This window comes from Pseudoliparis swirei, chromosome 18, assembly GCF_029220125.1.
Source record: "Pseudoliparis swirei isolate HS2019 ecotype Mariana Trench chromosome 18, NWPU_hadal_v1, whole genome shotgun sequence".
Taxonomy (NCBI): domain Eukaryota; kingdom Metazoa; phylum Chordata; class Actinopteri; order Perciformes; family Liparidae; genus Pseudoliparis; species Pseudoliparis swirei.
The window spans coordinates 3,261,259-3,280,587 of record NC_079405.1 but is presented as its reverse complement, the minus strand read 5'-3'; the positions used below and the strand labels follow the sequence as shown (position 1 = coordinate 3,280,587).

Genomic DNA, 19,329 nt, shown 5'->3' with positions numbered 1-19,329 from the left:
TTCGAAATAACCTGTAAAAATTATATTATATATATTACTTTTTTAATAATACAGAAAATGTTGACTAAAAATAAATATTTAATATGTAAAAATGTTACAACTTTTCATTAAAAAATCGGAGCAGAAATATAGTATAGCAGTATAAAATATTGTCAGTCAAAATCAATTTGATCGTAAATAATTCAACTAAATAAAGCAACAAAAATTATTACAAATATATTCCGATTTTTAAAATCCTATAATTATTCATTTGGTACATTACTTAATTAAGATATATAATAATGATTATTTTTAATTTAACTGAAAGGGTAGCTCGCTATTTTATTAACTACTAGTACTCCTAAGTTAACAAAATACAGACTGAAATTTACAAAAACTTTTAAGGTTAAATCCGAAGTATCCATTCCTATACAAACTAAACTATTTCAACAGAAAAAATAATAATTAACAGGGACTGAATTATTGGTCGGCAAGGCCTGGGCTTTTATTTTGAAGGCAGACATGTGTGTGAGTTTTGGAGGCTTCTGTTGTTTTGAGCGTTGACGCCTGGCAGCTCACACACAGGGGATGTCAGCTGGCGTCACGTCACACAAGTAAAAGACCAATAAACTCAAACTTGTTCGTCAGCTTCAGGCAAATGAGAAACGATCAGCCGTGAAGACAGAAATAATTATGGAGTATTAGTTTGTGACTTTTATTTAATTATCCTTCTGGTTACCTGGTAAACCGCTTGTTGCGACAGCGTTGTAACTTGGTTTAATCTGTTTTAAATTACTCCAAAAGTCAAAATTTGAGCAAAAAGATAAAAAGACAACCATTTTATTAGATGGATTGATCTATTTCCTACATTGAGGTACTATAAAACAGTACATTTCTAGCATAAAATGTAGAAAATAATAGTAATACAACGGTCTAAATATATAACATTTGAAGCAGAACAGACATTTCCAGGATAAAAAAAACAATAATAATACTATTTACACGTAGGAAACGCCGACTCTTCACGTCTTCAGCAGCAACTCAAACACACGAGTCGGGAAATTGTGTCACTAAACAATGCCTTCATCATTAAACGTTAGAAAAAGGATTAAAAAGAAATACACGTCTATAAATGTAACATTAAATACTTTAACTCATGTAACCTCAGAGGAGAAACCAGCTGAATGCATTTTAATTGCATGTTGTGAACTTCCTTTTTTATAAAACGTCACATTAGCAGGTTTTTAGGAGACTTTTCCCGACAGCTCCGTTCAGTTAAACAGTTTGTCGAAAAATAATTGTACAGTTTATTATTATAGGAGACATTTTAAATAAGGATGGAGGAAAAACGTGCTCGTTATAATCCAATGTATATCGATATAAAATGTTTCTGTTTTGAGAGACGAAGATGCTCCTCCTAGAATAAAAAGGCATTCATTCATAAATATGCCCCCCCCCCCCAAGTATTTAGGGCATATGGTTTTGGTCATAAATGTTGAGAATAAAAAAAAATATATATATATTCTGATGCATTCAGTCGCCTTCAGGAGCTGCGTTCATCCCGCTTTGACGTCGTGCGTTCCTGCTTTTCTGCATCAAAAAAGGTGCCCGAACGTCCACGAGTCAGATGTCAATCAATCAATCAATAAATCTTTAGTTTGAACCGGTCCACTCCAGTCCTTAAAAAAATATATAAATCCTCCCGGCACAGCGAACAAAGTACGTTCAGAGTTCTTTGGAGATCTTATGATGACATCACCGTGCTGCTCCTCTTCCGATTGGCTGGGGGATCGGCGGGGGGGGCGGAGCCACTACAACGACGCCACAGGTGCGAGTCCGTCGCCGTGGTCCAGGTGGTGGTGGTGGTGCAGCTCCGCTTTGCAGAGGAGCGACGTGACGGCGGGCGGCTCCTCGTCACCTGGGAGACACGGCGGCCATGAGCGACGACACTTATTGTGTGTGTGTGTGTGTGTGTGTGTGTGTGTGTGTGTGTGTGTCAATAAACCCAAGCAGATCACACTCAATAAAATATGTGGTACTTCTTCTCTCCCTCTTACTTTACACCTGCTTTTTTCTAATTCTCTTTTTATCTAATTAATTATTAATTATTATTATTAATTATTAATCTAATTAATTAATTATTACCTTTTATAAATGTATGTAATATATTCACTATATTATTTTTTAAGTGACACTTGTATTTGTCCTTTTTTAAAGTTTTGCTCCTTTTGTATTTGTTCGTACGCACGAATTGGTGAATATAAAAGGGTAAAACTTAAAAAATATATATTTTTAAAAGTGTGTGTCTCCATCTGTGAAGTGGCCCCATCTTTATATTCTTATATTATACATCAGGAAGTAAAAATATAACATTCAGTCCAAAGAAAACTAAACGAAGAGGACGGAAATATTAAAAATACCCTAAATCATTCAAAAACGGCAACAGGACTTCTTTAACAAACATATTTTTAATATTTACTTCTTCACTGTAACTCTTTTAGTTTTTTCTCTTTTCTTACCGAGCCCCGAAGAAGTCGATTCGCTGTCGGCCAGGGAGGCGGAGTCAGCCCGGTCATGTGACAGCCCGTCCATCAGGGGAATGGAGAGCTCCGAGGACGGGACGGACGAATCGTAGATGCCCGAATCGCGAGGAGGCGGGACCTCCGGAGGGGAACGGTGGCCTTCCTCTTCTTCGGCCTGCGTGAGGAGAGGACACGACCCCTCCCGCAGGATGGAGGGAGCGGAGGAGGAGGAGGAAGGGGAGGCGCAAGGCTCCTCAAGCAGCAGACCAGATAATCCAGACGTGGACCTGGAGGAGCAGGAAAGCAGATGTTTCATCATCAACGGCAAAAACCCAGACAGACGTTCCCCGGTCTACGATAACTTCTTATATTTTGTGTTATCCATGAACTGCATTCTAGTTCAAAGGTCTGGTGTTTGGGATTTGGCGCCATCTAGTGGTGAGAATGCAGATTGCAGCCAACTGAGACACACGAGTCAATCAGGAAAAACCTGTCAATAAAATCCTTTAAAAAGACCAAAACACGCCATCTTGCTTTACCTCAGGGAGCCCTGTGGCAGACCCGGACTGGGACAGGGATCCGGACCGGGACCGGACCCGGGGGCCAGCAGGAGCACGTTCCTCCTCGGCGCCCCCTCCCCTCCCTCCGGGGGCGGCGGCGTGTTCACCTCCACCTCGTTCAGCACCACGCCGGAGGAGGGCGGGCAGGCGGGCTTCGGAGGAGGACTCGGAGCCGGGGCGGCGGCAGGGGACGGAGGACTCTTCGAGGAGGAGGCGGAGGAGGAGGCAGCGCCCCCCGCAGGAGGAGGAGAGAGCTGCTTCTCGAACCAGTCGGGGTTCTGGCTGACGTGCTGGTGCATGTTGCAGATGGAGACGTAGAGCGAGCGGCCCGAGCGGCTCCGGAAGTAGTTCCTCCTGGAGACGTTGAGCGGCTGCGGCTCGCGCTCCGCCAAACCCGACGGGCCGGCGTGGAGCCGGCTGAAGAGCTGCGGCAGCTGGTCCATCAACTTGAACCTGAGGGTTGAATTTATTAAATAAACAACAAACTACGTGAGGCGTAACACGGCGAAATAAAGATTTAAGAGAACACACAAGTTCTGCAGGAACTTTCTGCAGGAGACTCTGAACCTTTTGAAGGTAAAGAGAAAAAAACAAAACAAGTTTAATTGTTGCTTTTTTTCATTTGGTAAGTTATATAAAAGATTTTAACATTAGCTGCATCTGATAAATATATTTATATATTTATAATGCAAGTTATATTCAGGTTTTAACTTTAATTAATTAGCTGCATCTGATAAATATATTACATTTTCGCATTTTTAGTGATTTACTATGTTATATTAATTTTTTTACATATATTAATTAGCTCTATCTGATAAATGTATTTAATTGTATTTTTTTAGTAATTTAATAAGTTATATTAAGGTTTTAACATTAATTAGCTGCATCTGATAAATGTGTTTGTCATTTTAACCAGTACATTAATGATGCTCAGTTAAATGAAAACATTTTTTTCGGAGTTTCAAAACTGTGACAAATCTAGGAATTTAATCTAATTTAATTCCCAGTAAAAAATGCAACTTGTGCATATTTGTCTTATATTAAACATTTTTAAATATCTCATATTTTTACTGTCATTTTCTTATTAACTTTGTTTAAAAAAAAGGAAATTCTCTTCAACTATTTGTTCATAATCTTTAAATAATTTTCCGACCGGCGTCGCGCTGTTGTTGTTTGTTTTTGGAGGTGTTTCCGTTATTTTGTCCATGGTGGTTACCTGGGAGCCAGGCTCAACATGGTGGGGATGTCGTTCTCCGAGGAGAAGTCAAAATACACCGTCATGTAGCGGCTCAGCTCCTGAGCTCCGCCCCCCTCGCTCTGCCTCGCCAGCCGCAGCTTCTCCGCGATCATGGCCACGCCCACAATGAACAGGTCGCCGCCGGCTCCGCCAATCGGAGAGCTGCTGCCGCCGTTGCCGCGGCGGCCGACCGGCGTCTTCCCGCGGTGGCTCTTCTTCTCGATGTAGAAGCTGCAGGGCGAGGAAATAAAACACAATATTATATTATTAAAATGATAATGAATTTTATTAAAAATGCAACAGAAAGACAGAAAGACAGACAGGCGGAAAGATAGACAGACAGACACACACAGACATAAAGACACACAGACACACACACAGACAGACATACATACATACAGACATATACCCACGCACATACAGACAGACACAAACACATACACAGACACAAAGACACACAGACACACACAGACAGAAAGACACACAGACAAAAAGACACAGACAAAAAGACACGCACACAGAGACACACACACACAGAAAGAGACAGACACACACACAGACACACACAGACAGAAAGACACACACACACACACAGACGGAAAGACACACACACACACACAGTCACACACACATACATACATACAGACATACACACACACAGTCACACACACACACACACACATGCATACAGACATACACACACAGACAGAAAGACACACACACAGACAGAAAGACACATACACACACACACACACACACACACACACCGTAGTCCCTTGGAGCACACGGTGATGATGAAGTGGGCTTCGTCCAGCTGTCTGCTGAGCCACGACATCTGACCCTCTCTGCACATCTCCAGATGTTCCCAGAGGTCCAGAACCACCTGAAGACCAGAGAACCAGAACCTTCACTGATCCGGACCCCCAAGGAGGGACCTCTTTGTCCCGGACCCCCCAAGAAGAGACTCCTTCCACCCGGACCCCCCCAAGAAGAGACCCCTTCCACCCGGACCCCCCAAGAAGAGACCCCTTCCACCCGGACCCCCAAGAAGAGACCCCTTCCACCCGGAGCCCCAAGAAGAGACCCCTTCCACCCGGACCCCCAAGAAGAGACCCTTCCACCCGGACCCCCAAGAAGAGACCCTTCCACCCGGACCCCCAAGAAGAGACCCTTCCACCCGGACCCCCAAGAAGAGACCCTTCCACCCGGACCCCCAAGAAGAGACCCTTCCACCCGGACCCCCAAGAAGAGACCCTTCCACCGGACCCCCAAGAAGAGACCCTTCCACCCGGACCCCCAAGAAGAGACCCTTCCACCCAGACCCCCAAGAAGAGACCCTTCCACCCGGACCCCCCAAGAAGAGACCCCTTCCACCCGGACCCCCCAAGAAGAGACCCTTCCACCCGGACCCCCCAAGAAGAGACCCTTCCACCCGGACCCCCAAGAAGAGACCCTTCCACCCGGACCCCCAAGAAGAGACCCTTCCACCCGGACCCCCTAAGAAGAGACCCCTTCCACCCGGACCCCCAAGAAGAGACCCCTTCCACCCGGACCCCAAGAAGAGACCCCTTCCACCCGGACCCCCAAGAAGAGACCCCTTCCACCCGGACCCCCAAGAAGAGACCCCTTCCCCCCCGGCCCCCCAGAAGAGACCCTTCCACCCGGACCCCCAAGAAGAGACCCTTCCACCCGGACCCCCAAGAAGAGACCCTTCCACCCGGACCCCCAAGAAGAGACCCCTTCCACCCGGACCCCCAAGAAGAGACCCCTTCCACCCGGAGCCCCAAGAAGAGACCCCTTCCACCCGGACCCCAAGAAGAGACCCCTTCCACCCGGACCCCAAGAAGAGACCCCTTCCACCCGGACCCCAAGAAGAGACCCCTTCCACCCGGACCCCCAAGAAGAGACCCCTTCCACCCGGACCCCGTGAGCTTCCTGTCTCACCTCACAGCTGCAGAAGTCCTGCAGGAAGTAGGCGAAGCTCTGGACGACGGCGACGTGTTTGGGGCAGTCTCTGTTGGAGTAGCAGATGAAGACTTTGGGGCGGGGCCACGGCCGCTCCGCGCTCAACGCCGCGCTGTGATTGGACGACTCGCTGCTCTCCTCGTCCAGCTGGCTGTAGATGTTTTCTGGGGAGACCAACGCATTAGAATAATGTCCCATCAACAGTCAGCAAGGAAGGAAGTATTCAGAGTTAATGTATTCAAAATACTCCACTACGCCAAAAAGTTAAAGTATGTAAATAATTATTAAAAAGGTGGAAGTAGTAGAATGTTCCCCGTCAGTGTTTTACTATCATATATGTTATTTAATATATTTTCTTATTATAATTTTTGTAATATACATTAAAAAAAAATATATATATATATATAAATAAATAAATATAGAACATATATAATAATAATATAGAAAATAAAATGTATAAAAAATATATAAATAAATAAAAATTATATATATATTTTTAATAATATATAAATATATATATTTATATAAATGATAAATGATAATTTACTCTTCTCTGTATGTCAATGGTTTATATTCTGCCACTCTATAATTGTATTTAGAAATCTCCTCAGTGCTTATTTAATTTAATTTCCTTTGGATTACTAAACCTACATGCAGAAGTGTAAAAAACCTTGAATACACACGTCTATTTATTGTATGTAATATATCAAAGTTAACTGCTCGGGAATATTATTTGACGTCTAAAGAAGAATCATAAAATGTAAATACTAGTGCTGTGAAAAATAACGCGTTAACTCAGTTAATTCAATTACAGGTTTAACTTCGTTATTTTTTTTAACGCATTTAACGCATGCGCAGAATGAGCTTCCAATCCGTCTGTTGTTGGTCGTCTCTCCAGCAGCATGTCATTCTGTCTCTAGTGTCGCGTTAACATGTCTCCGATCTCCGTCTCGCGCACCCCAGAGCTCGGATGCCGGCGTGTGCGCACATCGGGACGAAAAAAAAGTCACTTGCAAAATGAGCTTCCAATCCACCACTTCAATCTGAACTCTGTCCGCTCTCATGCAGACGGTCTGATCATCGGTAATGATCCTTCCGCAGGTTCACCTCCGGAAACCTTGTTACGACTTTTACTTCCTGTAGATCAGGGTCTCAACACGTCGATCGCGACCTGCCAGTCGATCGCAGCGTAGTGTTGGTAGATCGCATGACATTAAAAAGATTGGCCCGCCCCCTGACATGTTTTCTAGAGCACGTCTTTGTTCTTTTATTAAACTAAACGTCTGTTGTTGATCGTATCTCCACAGCAGCATGTCATTTCTGTCTCTTCGCGTTGCGTTAACACTTATCGATCTCCGTCTCGCTCGCCACAGAGCTCCGTGCGCGCATCGGGACCGAGCAAAAAAGTCCTTGTCAATCTGTCCCCGTGTCCGGGCCGGTGAGGTTTCAGCTTTGCAGCGGTGTCCCCGCCGTCCCTTTCATCACGGCCCAGTTCATGAAGAAAACCCACACAGTCAGTTTGCCTCAGCAGCTGCTAGAGGAAGACTAGAGGCCTTTAGATTGTATCATGGTGGAGTTAATGGTTGACAAACAAGAGAAAAATGTTCTGTTTAACCCTCCTGTTACCTTTACATTTACTAACATATTTTACCCTCGGGGTCAATTTGACCCCAGCAATTAAAACCTCCAGAAAATTATTAGAATTAATATTGCTTCCCAAGTTTAAGTGTGAGGTACTTTATGTTTGTTTGTTGACTACCTAAATAGCCCTTTAAATAAATAAAAAAGTTGATATTTCTTATATGTTTGACACAGTGAAAAACAGTCTGGGGTCAAATTGACCCCAAAGAACACCGACATTAAACATTGAATGGGGTCAAATTGACCCTAAGGTAACAGGAGGGTTAAACATTCTGTTTAAGATGAAGATGTATTAATGTTCCATATGGAAGAAAACTGCTAAATAACTGCTGAGTTGCAGCACCATTGTATAGAAGAATGTATAAATGTATATATCCGTCTTTTGTCATAAATCTCTATGTTCTCACAAAATATACCGAGAATATCGGAAATATGTGATTAATCATGATTAATCCACAGAAACCTGTGATTAATCCGATTAAAAATTTTAATCGTTTCACAGCCCTAGTAAATACTGAAGTAAAGAAGCACACACTGGTCCTCGTGTACCTGAGTTAAAGCACGTTGCTCTCACCTTGCTGTTTCTTGCGACACATGACAGTGAAGAGCGTGGCGAAGGCCGACATGAGGACCAGAGGCACCGTGATGGCCATGGCGCGGATAGGCCCCGCCCATTGGGAGTGGACTGGAGGGGAAAACAAACGCACCCGGCATGAGACCAACAGAATCAGGTCATCAAGTCCTTTAATTAACACTTTTCATAGTGAAACTGAAGATAATTGAGCGGTGTGCAGTTATAAGACTTAAATCAAATCCTTCTCATTTGATTGGTCGACTAGAAAGGGGGCGGGCTTAGAGTGCAGGAGGAAAAGATGATGTCAAACTTTTGATGTAAAAATACAAAGAAATAAATATTTTTTTGCAGATATTGTTTAATATGTGGACCATTTTGACGAGGATTTAAATTTGAAATAAAAAATTCTACATAACATTTAATAACGGTGCAGTAACACACGTGTAGGAGAGTCAAAAAGTAATTGAAATAGTAATAAATAAAACACCAAAGTAAAGTTGCAGTAAAGTATGAAAAGAGTGCAAATAATGCAAAAGTTAATATTAACAATAAAGATTATCAATAAAGAGAAAAATAACTGCGTGTCATGCAGTTGTGTATCTGTACTAACTTATTAAAGATTAGTACAGGCAAGTGATTGATTTGATGACATCATCAAATTGTGACACACAATTTTCACTGTTTTGACATCTAATAAACAAAAAGGTTTGTGAGGGACAGAAGATGAAAATAATCATCAGTCAATGTGTGTGTGTGTGTGTGTGTGTGTGTGTGTGTGTGTGTGTGTGTGTGTGTCTCACCCCGGCTCACGTGGTACTGAGTTTCCCTCCTGGTCGTGTTGTCGTCGTCTCTCAGCTGACGGAGAGAAGAGGAAAAAGTTTAGGAAGGAAATTAAAGAGAGAAACATTATAAAATACAAGCGTACAAACACTTCGTTAGGAATTTGACATTTTGAATTGTTTTGGTTTTGCATTAAAACAGAATAAAGTGTTTCCGGTAGAACCCAGTTCAACCAGTCTGCCGTCATTCATGTAAATGAAGCGCTGCGTTCAGGTACCTCGATAGCGTAGGTCCCTGGAGTGACGTCCTGCAGGACACATGTGGTTCTGTGTTGGTTCACATCCTGAAAGAAAATACAAAATAAAAACTCAGCTAGGCCTGCAGGGGGCAGCACGAGCTCATCATACCGAACCAACAACAACGCACAAAACAACAACATCCATCTTCCTTTGGATGAGGACCACCTAATCACAGGGGGTCAGGGGTCGGGGGTCAATCCACAGGTGCTCACAGCGTCATCACCGTGTCCATGAACTTAATCAATCCTTTCAGGCTGATAGAAGGCCAAGAGGTCATTCTGGGCTAAAAGGTCAACAGGACAATGTTTTTTTCCAGGATACTTCAAATATTTAATGACTAGAAAACCCAGGATGTCCAGGACACGTGGGAGTAAAGACGCTCTCTCTCTCTCTCTCTCTCTCTCTCCCCCCGAACCCCGACTGAACTCACCGGTTTGCAGCGCTGCCGTCTGAAGGGTCCGTCCTGCCGCAGCTTGAAGAACAGGAAGTAGGAGCCGAAGCCGAAGGAGGCCGGCGCCTGGTCGAACGCCACGTGGAGGTTGGAGCCCAGCTGGGACACGTTCAGGGCCTTCGGCTTCCAGACTGCACGGGACGGGAAACACTCAGTAAAACCTCCGACTAGTCCCTCACTAAAACGTACACGACCAAAAGTGTTCATTAAAAGCAGAGATAACTTATTTACGCATAACAGTAAATCTGATCGTATTTTAATAAGAAGTCTCACCGGTTTATGATTTATTCCCGTTTTAAATGTGCTTTTAATGCAACTTTCTCCACGTTTACCGGTATAATTCAGCTTATCAATGTAACAATGTGAACATACAAATACACATATATCAAATGACAACGAGCTTCTTCCGTGGCTGCTGATTGGATTAAATTCCTTCTGTGCATTAAATGAATTAAAATCAAGCTTGTGGACATGTTTCTGTAATTTGTATTTGACTTTAAGAACAAGACCTTTAAAACCTGGGCTAACTGTCCACATATGACTCTGGTTATGACGACGAAAAACTCACATGGTTTGCAGACCAGGTTTTCTGATCCCAGGAGGACTTCACATGCTGGGAAATAAAAAACACTATTAAAGTTATCAGGGTTCATCCACATGGAGACCAGTGGGTTACAGGACTTTTCCAAGACTTAAAACCAAATTTCCATTAAAAAAAAAATTGTGAAATCTCGGGTGTAGACATGAAAAAGTAAGAAAATGTCGTATTTAAACTAACAATGAGAATTCCAACACATACAGTATATACACTGTGTAAATTAACATATGAATAAAAAGAAAATATTCCACGACTTTTTTTACATTTTTGGGATTTTTTTTTTCAAGGACTTTTCCAGGCCTGGACATCACCATTTTAAAATTCCAGGACTTTTCCAGGTTTTCCATGACCGTACGAATAATGAGTTATGCTAACGACTCGTAGTTCAAGCTTTTTAATTTGTTGTAAGGGATCAAGTCTGCCGGGCTAGCAGTTTCCCCCCGCCGCCAGTGTGTGTGCTAAGCTAAGCTAACGAGCTCGTGATGGACGGGAGCCGCCGGACTCACAGTTGGTCCTGAGGAAGGAGGGAGGGAAGAAGCTCTCGTTCATCAGCGTCGGGAAGGGAACCACGCGCACCATGTAGTCGGTGTCGAAGGTCAACCCGCCGAACGGCTGGCTGCTCAGCTTCTGCACGAGAGGAAACGACAGTAAAAACAATGAATAAAACAGAAGAGAGTCGAGAAAACAAACGGAGACGATGAAGCTCAGAGAAGTTTAGAGAAGTTCAGTCGTCAAGCTCCTCTCCCATTGGCCAGCTTCACCTCACGAAGGTCTTAGAGGGAGGCCTGAATCAGCTGGTCTCCTTATGGACCTTTAGGATACACTGAGCACCTCTCTCCTCTCCTCTCTCCTTATGGACGTTTAGGATACACTGAGCACCTCTCTCCTCTCTCCTTATGGACGTTTAAGGATACACTGAGCTCCTCTCTCCTCTCTCTCTCCTTATGGACGTTTAAGGATACACTGAGCACCTCTCTCCTCTCCTCTCCTCTCTCCGTATGGACGTTTAAGGATACACTGAGCACCTCTCTCCTCTCCTCTCTCCTTATGGACGTTTAAGGATACACTGAGCTCCTCTCTCCTCTCCTCTCTCCTTATGGACGTTTAAGGATACACTGAGCTCCTCTCTCCTCTCCTCTCTCCTTATGGACGTTTAAGGATACACTGAGCACCTCTCTCCTCTCCTCTCTCTCTCCTTATGGATGTTTTAGGATACACTGAGCACCTCTCTCCTCTCCTCTCTCCTTATGGACGTTTAAGGATACACTGAGCACCTCTCTCCTCTCCTCTCTCCTTATGGACGTTTAAGGATACACTGAGCTCCTCTCTCCTCTCCTCTCTCCTTATGGACATTTAAGGATACACTGAGCACCTCTCTCATCTCTCCTTATGGATGTTTAGGATACACTGAGCTCCTCTCTCCTCTCCTCTCTCCTTATGGACGTTTAGGATACACTGAGCTCCTCTATCCTCTCCTCTCTCCTTATGGACGTTTAGGATACACTGAGCTCCTCTCTCCTCTCCTCTCTCCTTATGGACGTTTAGGATACACTGAGCACCTCTCTCCTCTCCTCTCTCCTTATGGACGTTTAGGATACACTGAGCTCCTCTCTGCTCTCCTCTCTCCTTATGGACGTTTAGGATACACTGAGCACCTCTCTCCTCTCTGCTTATGGATGTTTTAGGATACACTGAGCACCTCTCTCCTCTCTCTCTCCTTATGGATGTTTTAGGATACACTGAGCACCTCTCTCCTCTCTCCTTATGGACGTTTAAGGATACACTGAGCACCTCTCTCCTTATGGACGTTTAAGGATACACTGAGCTCCTCTCTCCTCTCCTCTCTCCTTATGGACGTTTAAGGATACACTGAGCACCTCTCTCCTCTCCTCTCTCTCTCCTTATGGATGTTTTAGGATACACTGAGCACCTCTCTCCTCTCCTCTCTCCTTATGGACGTTTAAGGATACACTGAGCACCTCTCTCTTCTCCTCTCTCCTTATGGACGTTTAAGGATACACTGAGCACCTCTCTCCTCTCTCCTTATGGACGTTTAGGATACACTGAGCTCCTCTCTCCTCTCCTCTCTCCTTATGGACGTTTAGGATACACTGAGCTCCTCTATCCTCTCCTCTCTCCTTATGGACGTTTAGGATACACTGAGCTCCTCTCTCCTCTCCTCTCTCCTTATGGACGTTTAGGATACACTGAGCACCTCTCTCCTCTCCTCTCTCCTTATGGACGTTTAGGATACACTGAGCTCCTCTCTGCTCTCCTCTCTCCTTATGGACGTTTAGGATACACTGAGATCCTCTCTCCTCTCCTCTCTCCTTATGGATGTTTTAGGATACACTGAGCACCTCCCTCCTCTCCTCTCTCCATGGGCCTCCTGCCACGGCCCTGCTGGTGGAGAGTTGGGGGTCTTAGGAAAGGACGTACCGTGTCCTTGTAGGAGCAGTTGAGCTGCCGAGGGTCCTTGAGGAGGAGATGCTGACACTGCTTCCCTTCTGGGTTCTTGTCCTCCAGATAGACCCGGAAGCCTTTAATGTGTTCGATTCCTGCAGAGAGAAAAGCAACAAGTTCAACGATCCACGTCCATCCGTCTCTACTCGTTTCCTCCCCTCCTCGTTTCCTCCTTTCGCCACCTTTTCTCTACTCTTGTCTCCTATTTAATTTTCATTCCTTGTTCTGATCACTTTGCTTCCTTCCACTAACTTGTTTCCACATTTTTGTTTTTCAAACCTTGTTTCAATTCCTTTTCTTTCTCCTCTCAAATGTCGTTTCCTCATCTCCTGTCCTTGTTCACTTTCTTCCTACTCTCATTTATGTATTTCCTCCTCCCTTCTTTTGCTCAAGTTCCCTCTTATTATCTCTTCTCTTATTAGTATTATTCTCTCCCCTCCCCTCCGCTCTTTGTTTCCTCTCCTTTTATTGTTTCCTTTCCTTCTTTCTCCACTCTCAACTTTGTCCTCATCTCCTCTCCTTGTTCACTTGCTTCCTCCTCTCATGTATTTATTTCCTATCCCCTTCTTTTGCTCTAGTTTCCTCTTATCATCTCTTCTCTTATTATTCTCTCCCCTCCTCTCTTTGTTTCCTTTCCTTTTATTATTTCCTTTCCTTTTATTGTTTCCTTTCCATTTCTTCCCCTGTTCTTCTCTTTATTTCCTTTCCTTCTTTCTCTGCTCTCAACCTTGTCCTCATCTTCTCTCCTTGTTTACTTTCTTCTTCTTCCGTGTTTATTTCCCTTTCCTCCTCTCATTGTTTCCTTTCCTTTCTTTTTCTATTGTTTCCTCCCCTCTTATCTTATTATTCCCCCCTCTAAATTCATCTTTCCTTGCCACCTTCCCTCCTTATTTCCTCTTAAAATCACAAGTTTGCCATTCCCAACTTTTCTCCACCTGTCTTCCACTCTTTGTTTTCGCTCATCTTCTCCCACCCTCCCCCCTCCCATCTCTTCTTTCTCGTTTCCTTTTGCCCCTCCTATCTTCTCCCCCTCTCCTGCTTCCCTTTATCGTCTCCTAACCTCGTTTCCTCCCCTCCTCCTCTTCTCTGCTCTTTGAAAACATGTCTTTCTTGTAATTACACCTTTACATCCACAGGACATGCTTCTCCTATTAGCTCCGTGGGGAGTGAGGAGGGAGGGAGGGAGGGAAGAGAGTTTGAGGGAGGGAGGGAGGGAGGGAGCAGCAGAACAGGTTTTTGTGTCTTGAGGCAGATTCCTGAACATCTCCGTCTCAGACGAGGATGTATTTATTTGCATGTTAACAGCTGCAGTGTGACGACAGGTTTGAGCTCCTTTTCCTTTCCTTTCCTAATTCCTAGTCGTGTCGACATGTTTCAACCTCGATCGGTTCTTGACCTTTCTAGCCTCATTTGAAATATAATATATATTAATGTAATGTATATAAATATAATATATATATATAATATAATATATATAAATATAAATAAATATATAAATTATATATATATATATATATATAATATATATAACATATGTATATATATATACATGTTATTTATATATGTATATATATATATATAAAGTGTGATAAAATCCAGTTTTAAACTCTTTATATAGGTCATTTGTTCGGAGTTAATAAGACATTGAAGAAACAACTAGGAAGCTAAAGGAAACACAACTAGGAAGCTAAAGGAGACATAACTAGGAAGCTAAAGGAGATACAACTAGGAAGCTAAAGGAGATACAACTAGGAAGCTAAAGGAAACACAACTAGGAAGCTAAAGGAGACACAACTAGGAAGCTAAAGGAGACACAACTAGGAAGCTAAAGGAGACACAACTAGGAAGCTAAAGGAGATACAACTAGGACGCTAAAGGAGACACAACTAGGAAGCTAAAGGAGATACAACTAGGAAGCTAAAGGAGATACAACTAGGAAGCTAAAGGAGACACAACTAGGAAGCTAAAGGAGACACAACTAGGAAGCTAAAGGAGATACAACTAGGACGCTAAAGGAGACACAACTAGGAAGCTAAAGGAGACACAACTAGGAAGCTAAAGGAGATACAACTAGGAAGCTAAAGGAGATACAACTAGGAAGCTAAAGGAGACACAACTAGGAAGCTAAAGGAGACACAACTAGGAAGCTAAAGGAGACACAACTAGGAAGCTAAAGGAGACACAACTAGGAAGCTTTTAACTTTTATTCTGGCTCACATGCGACAGAGATTTCTGTTTCTCTGTGAGATAACAACAGGCTGAATTGTCACACACACACACACAGACACACACACACACAGACACACACACACACACACACACACAGACACACACACAGAGAGAGAGCGAGAGCGAGAGAGAAAGAGGTTCACCTTACACTGAGCGCACACACACATTCCTTGACGGTCAAATCTTTGTATTGTCGTGTGAGATGTGATCCTCTCTTATTCTCAGAGTCTGATCAAAGGGACACACACACGCACACCCCACACACACACACACACACACACACCACACACACACACACACCCCACACACACACACACACACACACACACACCCCACACACACACACACACACACACACACACACACACACACACACACACACACACACACACACACACACACACACACACACACACACAGGTAATCTTACGGATTGGAGCACTTAGAAGGTTTTTACTTTCCGGCCTTCCTCCCTTTTCCTCTCTCAATCTCTCCCAGTGGAGAAGCAGGTGAACACACAACAACAGACACACACGGTGAACACACAACAACAGACACACACGTGAACACACAACAACAGACACACACGGTGAACACACAACAACAGAAACACACAACAACAGACACACACGGTGAACACACAACAACAGACACACACGGTGAACACACAACAACAGACACACACGGTGAACACACAACAACAGACACACACAACAACAGCCCCACACTGAACACACAATAACAGACACACACAACAACAGACACACACTGAACACACAACAACAGACACACACGGTGAACACACAACAGACACACACGTAGCCGGTACCTAGCGGGCTGGCGGCCCAGTGGACGACCACGGCGGCCTGATCCTCGCAGGCCAGGTGGCTGAAGGAGACGGCGGCGACCTCGTGGATCACGTGTTTCCCCAGAGGGTAGTTCAACGAGCAGTCTGCAGGGCGAGGGACGGAGAGAGAGAGAGAGAGAGAGAGAGAGAGAGAGAGAGAGAGAGAGAGAGAGAGAGAGAGAGAGAGAGAGAGAGAGAGAGATTTTTTTTTGATTTTTGAAAAACACTTTATTTACATTTTTTCCATCACAACGTTTTTCTACAAATAAAGTGTTTTAAAAATCAGGTTATTTAAAATAAAAGCAAACAAACAAAACATTAAAAACATTAAAAAAGAAAACATGTTTTACCGAATAAAAAGTGGTGCAAACTCCAGCTCCTCCTCTACCACAGAACAAACAATATCTTTAAAACACCAGCGTTGTTTAAAAGCATCCAGGTCTCCAATGTGCTTGTAAAACCTGAACTCCAGCCAGAGTCTGGCTCTGATGTTACAGAGCCACACTGCCTTGGCCTCCTGCCCCTCTCTGTTTTCCACCCGGGACTTCCTAGTTAAATAAATTGCCATTTTTGCTTCACCGGATAAAAAATTTAGGAGCTGCCACTTTTCTTTTTCTGTTTTTGTAGGCAGCTCCCATGATAAAAACCTTCTCTGTAAAAACCACATTAAAAAGACTAAAAACCACTGTTAAAAGAGTGAAGAAACTCAAAAGTCTCTTACACTCGTTAAAAACATGGTAAATAGTCTCCCGGAGGTCACAGAAGGGGCACTGGCTCAGGACAGCGGGATTGATTACCGAAATAAAAGCGTTGGACGCGACAGCACCGTGTAAAATCCGCCACTGGAGGTCAGCGGTCCTTTTCTTTAGGGGAGGCTTGTATAGGACCCCACTGCGGGCCAGGGCCTCCATGCCCAAGTCTCTCTGACCACACAGTGGGCGGTCTGTTGCACAGTCTGGACCTGTTGATGCTCTTCACGAGGTTAAAATACAAAGTCTTCTTGTCTGCTTTGTTCAGTGTGCAGTTTTCTGGGTGGCTCGTTCTTAGCAGGGGCGGTGAGTCCCCTAGCCCCGGGCTGAGGGAGATGTCTGGGAAGGGGTCTGCAGGGTCCGGCCTGCTCTCTGCTGGCTGTAGTCGTTGAGGAGGCTCCTCTCCAACCCGGTCAGCCTCTGCCTCCACAGCTCCAGGAGCCTCCTCGCCACCCGGTCGGAATGCATCCCAGCAGGGAGCCCAGGGCCGGGGTCGCTCAGCGTCGGCCCCACTGCATCCACCAACTGCTGCAGGAAAGGGTCTTTGTTCGCAGCGCCCCGTTAGTCCAGGGTGACGCTGCTGCTAATGTCCAGTCGTGCATTATAAATTAATGGTTCTCTCAACAACCAGAACAGAGAGTCAGACTGTGGGCACCTTTCGTGCTTAAAAGGGCCCACGACTTAAAAACACCCTGATAAAAGGAGGCAGCCCACTTAGTTTTAAAATGCTGGAGTCTATTAAAAACAGAGCAGTATCCAGCCCCAGGTTGTCAGCACGTCTGAGGATGCAGCTGGCCACGTCTCGCCACACTAAAACCCGGACTCGTTAAAACTTCTGAACAAACTGTAATCTAAAAGTGGCCGTCCGGCTGGCCAGGTGGACGAGGCCCTGTCCCCCTCCTCTCTGGCTAAAAACAGCACCCCTGTGGCACCCAGTGTAGACCCTCCCAAAAGAAATCCACCATCTTCTTTTGTATGTTAGCTAAGAAGCCAGAGGATGGGTCTAACACGGTCAACCTGTGCCACAGTTGGGATGCAATAAGATTGTTTAAAACCAGTACTCTACCCTTAAAAGACATCTGGGGGAGCAGCCACTTCCATTTGGAAAGTTTCCCCTCTATCTTCTCTGTGACGCCTCCCAGTTCTTCTGGACCATGCTCGGTTTCCCAGGTATATTCCTAAATATTTAAAACCGTCCTTTTCCATATGAGCTTTGTGGAAGAACCGGAGGGTCGCCACGCCACTCCCCCACAGCGAGGGCTTCGCTTTTCTTCCAGTTCACCCTCGCTGATGATGCCGTGCTAAAATCATGTACTATTTGATTTAAAAGGTTTACATCATTTTGATTCTTGATAAAAACAACAACGTCGTCGGCATATGCCGATAAAATCAATCCTTTACTAAAAACAGGTAAAACCAAACCAAGTAGGCTAGGCGTATTTTAATGAGGAGGGTCTCGAGGGAGAGTGCGTAGAGCATCCCGGACAGAGCACAGCCCTGCCGGACCCCTCTACTCACTCTAAAAGGAGCACACAGCCTGCCGTTTATCTTCAGCACACTCTCAACATTACTGTACAACACCTTGATCTTAGCTATGAAACCAGCGCTGAACCCAAAACTCCCCAGAACTTTCCAGAGGAAGCCGTGTTCAACGCGGTCAAAAGCCTTTTCCTGATCTAGAGAAATCAGACCAGTATCCATACCCAACGAGCTGGAGACCTCCAAAACGTCCCGAATGAGGTGGACGTTATCCACCATGGACCTGCCGGGCACACAGTAGGTCTGGTCCCGATGGAGGACCTGCTCCATAGCTCCCCTCAGCCTGGAGGCCAGGACCCTGGACAGAAGCTTATAATCCACACACAGCAGAGACACAGGGCGCCAGTTACCGATGTCCTGCGGGTTTCCTTTTTTTGGCAGTAGCGTCAGCACTGCCCTCCGGCAGGACATCGGCATGGAACCAGAGGCCAGACTCTCATTGAAGACGTCTAGGATGTCCTCGGAGGGGACATCCCAGTATTTTTGTAAAATTCAGCGGGAGGCCGTCGATTCCGGGCGCGCCCTCCTGCATTCCTGCAGGGCAGCTTTCAGCTCTTGGGGGGTTATGGGTCTGTCGAGCTCCTCATTAGTCTCCTCGGAGACCTGAGGCAGCTCCCCACAGAGCCCCTCCGTCGACTCTCCCTCCTCCCTATACTCAGTGGCATAAAGGGAGGAGTAAAACCCCACCGCCGCTTCCGGATCTGGCTTGGCTCCACAACCGGCTGCCCTCGTCCGTCAGCAGTGAGTGGATCACTCGCCCTGCCCACTCCTCTTCTCCAGGCCGAAGAAGAAGCTAGAGGAGTGTCCATCTCCGCGATGGTCTGGAATCGGGACCTGACCAGTGCGCCTTGCACTTTACTTGAACAGGTCGGCGAGCCGCTTTTACTTTGAGGACT

The 19,329-nt window shown here is 45.0% G+C and overlaps 1 protein-coding gene across 2 annotated transcripts in view; it reads right to left on the bottom strand.

Annotated features, from left to right (window-relative positions):
- Positions 1-805: 805 nt before the first annotated feature.
- il17rd (interleukin 17 receptor D) overlaps positions 806-19,329 on the bottom strand; it is a 33,501-nt gene continuing 14,977 nt past the window's right edge. Inside the window, exons 3-16 of one of the 2 annotated variants that reach the window (XM_056438122.1) lie at positions 16,128-16,250; positions 13,046-13,164; positions 11,113-11,233; positions 10,577-10,621; positions 9,988-10,139; positions 9,536-9,601; positions 9,279-9,333; positions 8,479-8,589; positions 6,243-6,427; positions 5,066-5,181; positions 4,278-4,529; positions 3,041-3,514; positions 2,499-2,788; positions 806-1,897 (exon numbers count right to left, since the gene is read on the bottom strand). In XM_056438122.1, the coding sequence (XP_056294097.1) occupies positions 1,791-1,897; positions 2,499-2,788; positions 3,041-3,514; positions 4,278-4,529; positions 5,066-5,181; positions 6,243-6,427; positions 8,479-8,589; positions 9,279-9,333; positions 9,536-9,601; positions 9,988-10,139; positions 10,577-10,621; positions 11,113-11,233; positions 13,046-13,164; positions 16,128-16,250 (2,216 nt within the window). In that variant the 3' untranslated portion in view covers positions 806-1,790. The remainder of the gene's footprint in view (positions 1,898-2,498; positions 2,789-3,040; positions 3,515-4,277; positions 4,530-5,065; positions 5,182-6,242; positions 6,428-8,478; positions 8,590-9,278; positions 9,334-9,535; positions 9,602-9,987; positions 10,140-10,576; positions 10,622-11,112; positions 11,234-13,045; positions 13,165-16,127; positions 16,251-19,329) is intronic. The other variant, XM_056438124.1, reaches the window with a different exon arrangement.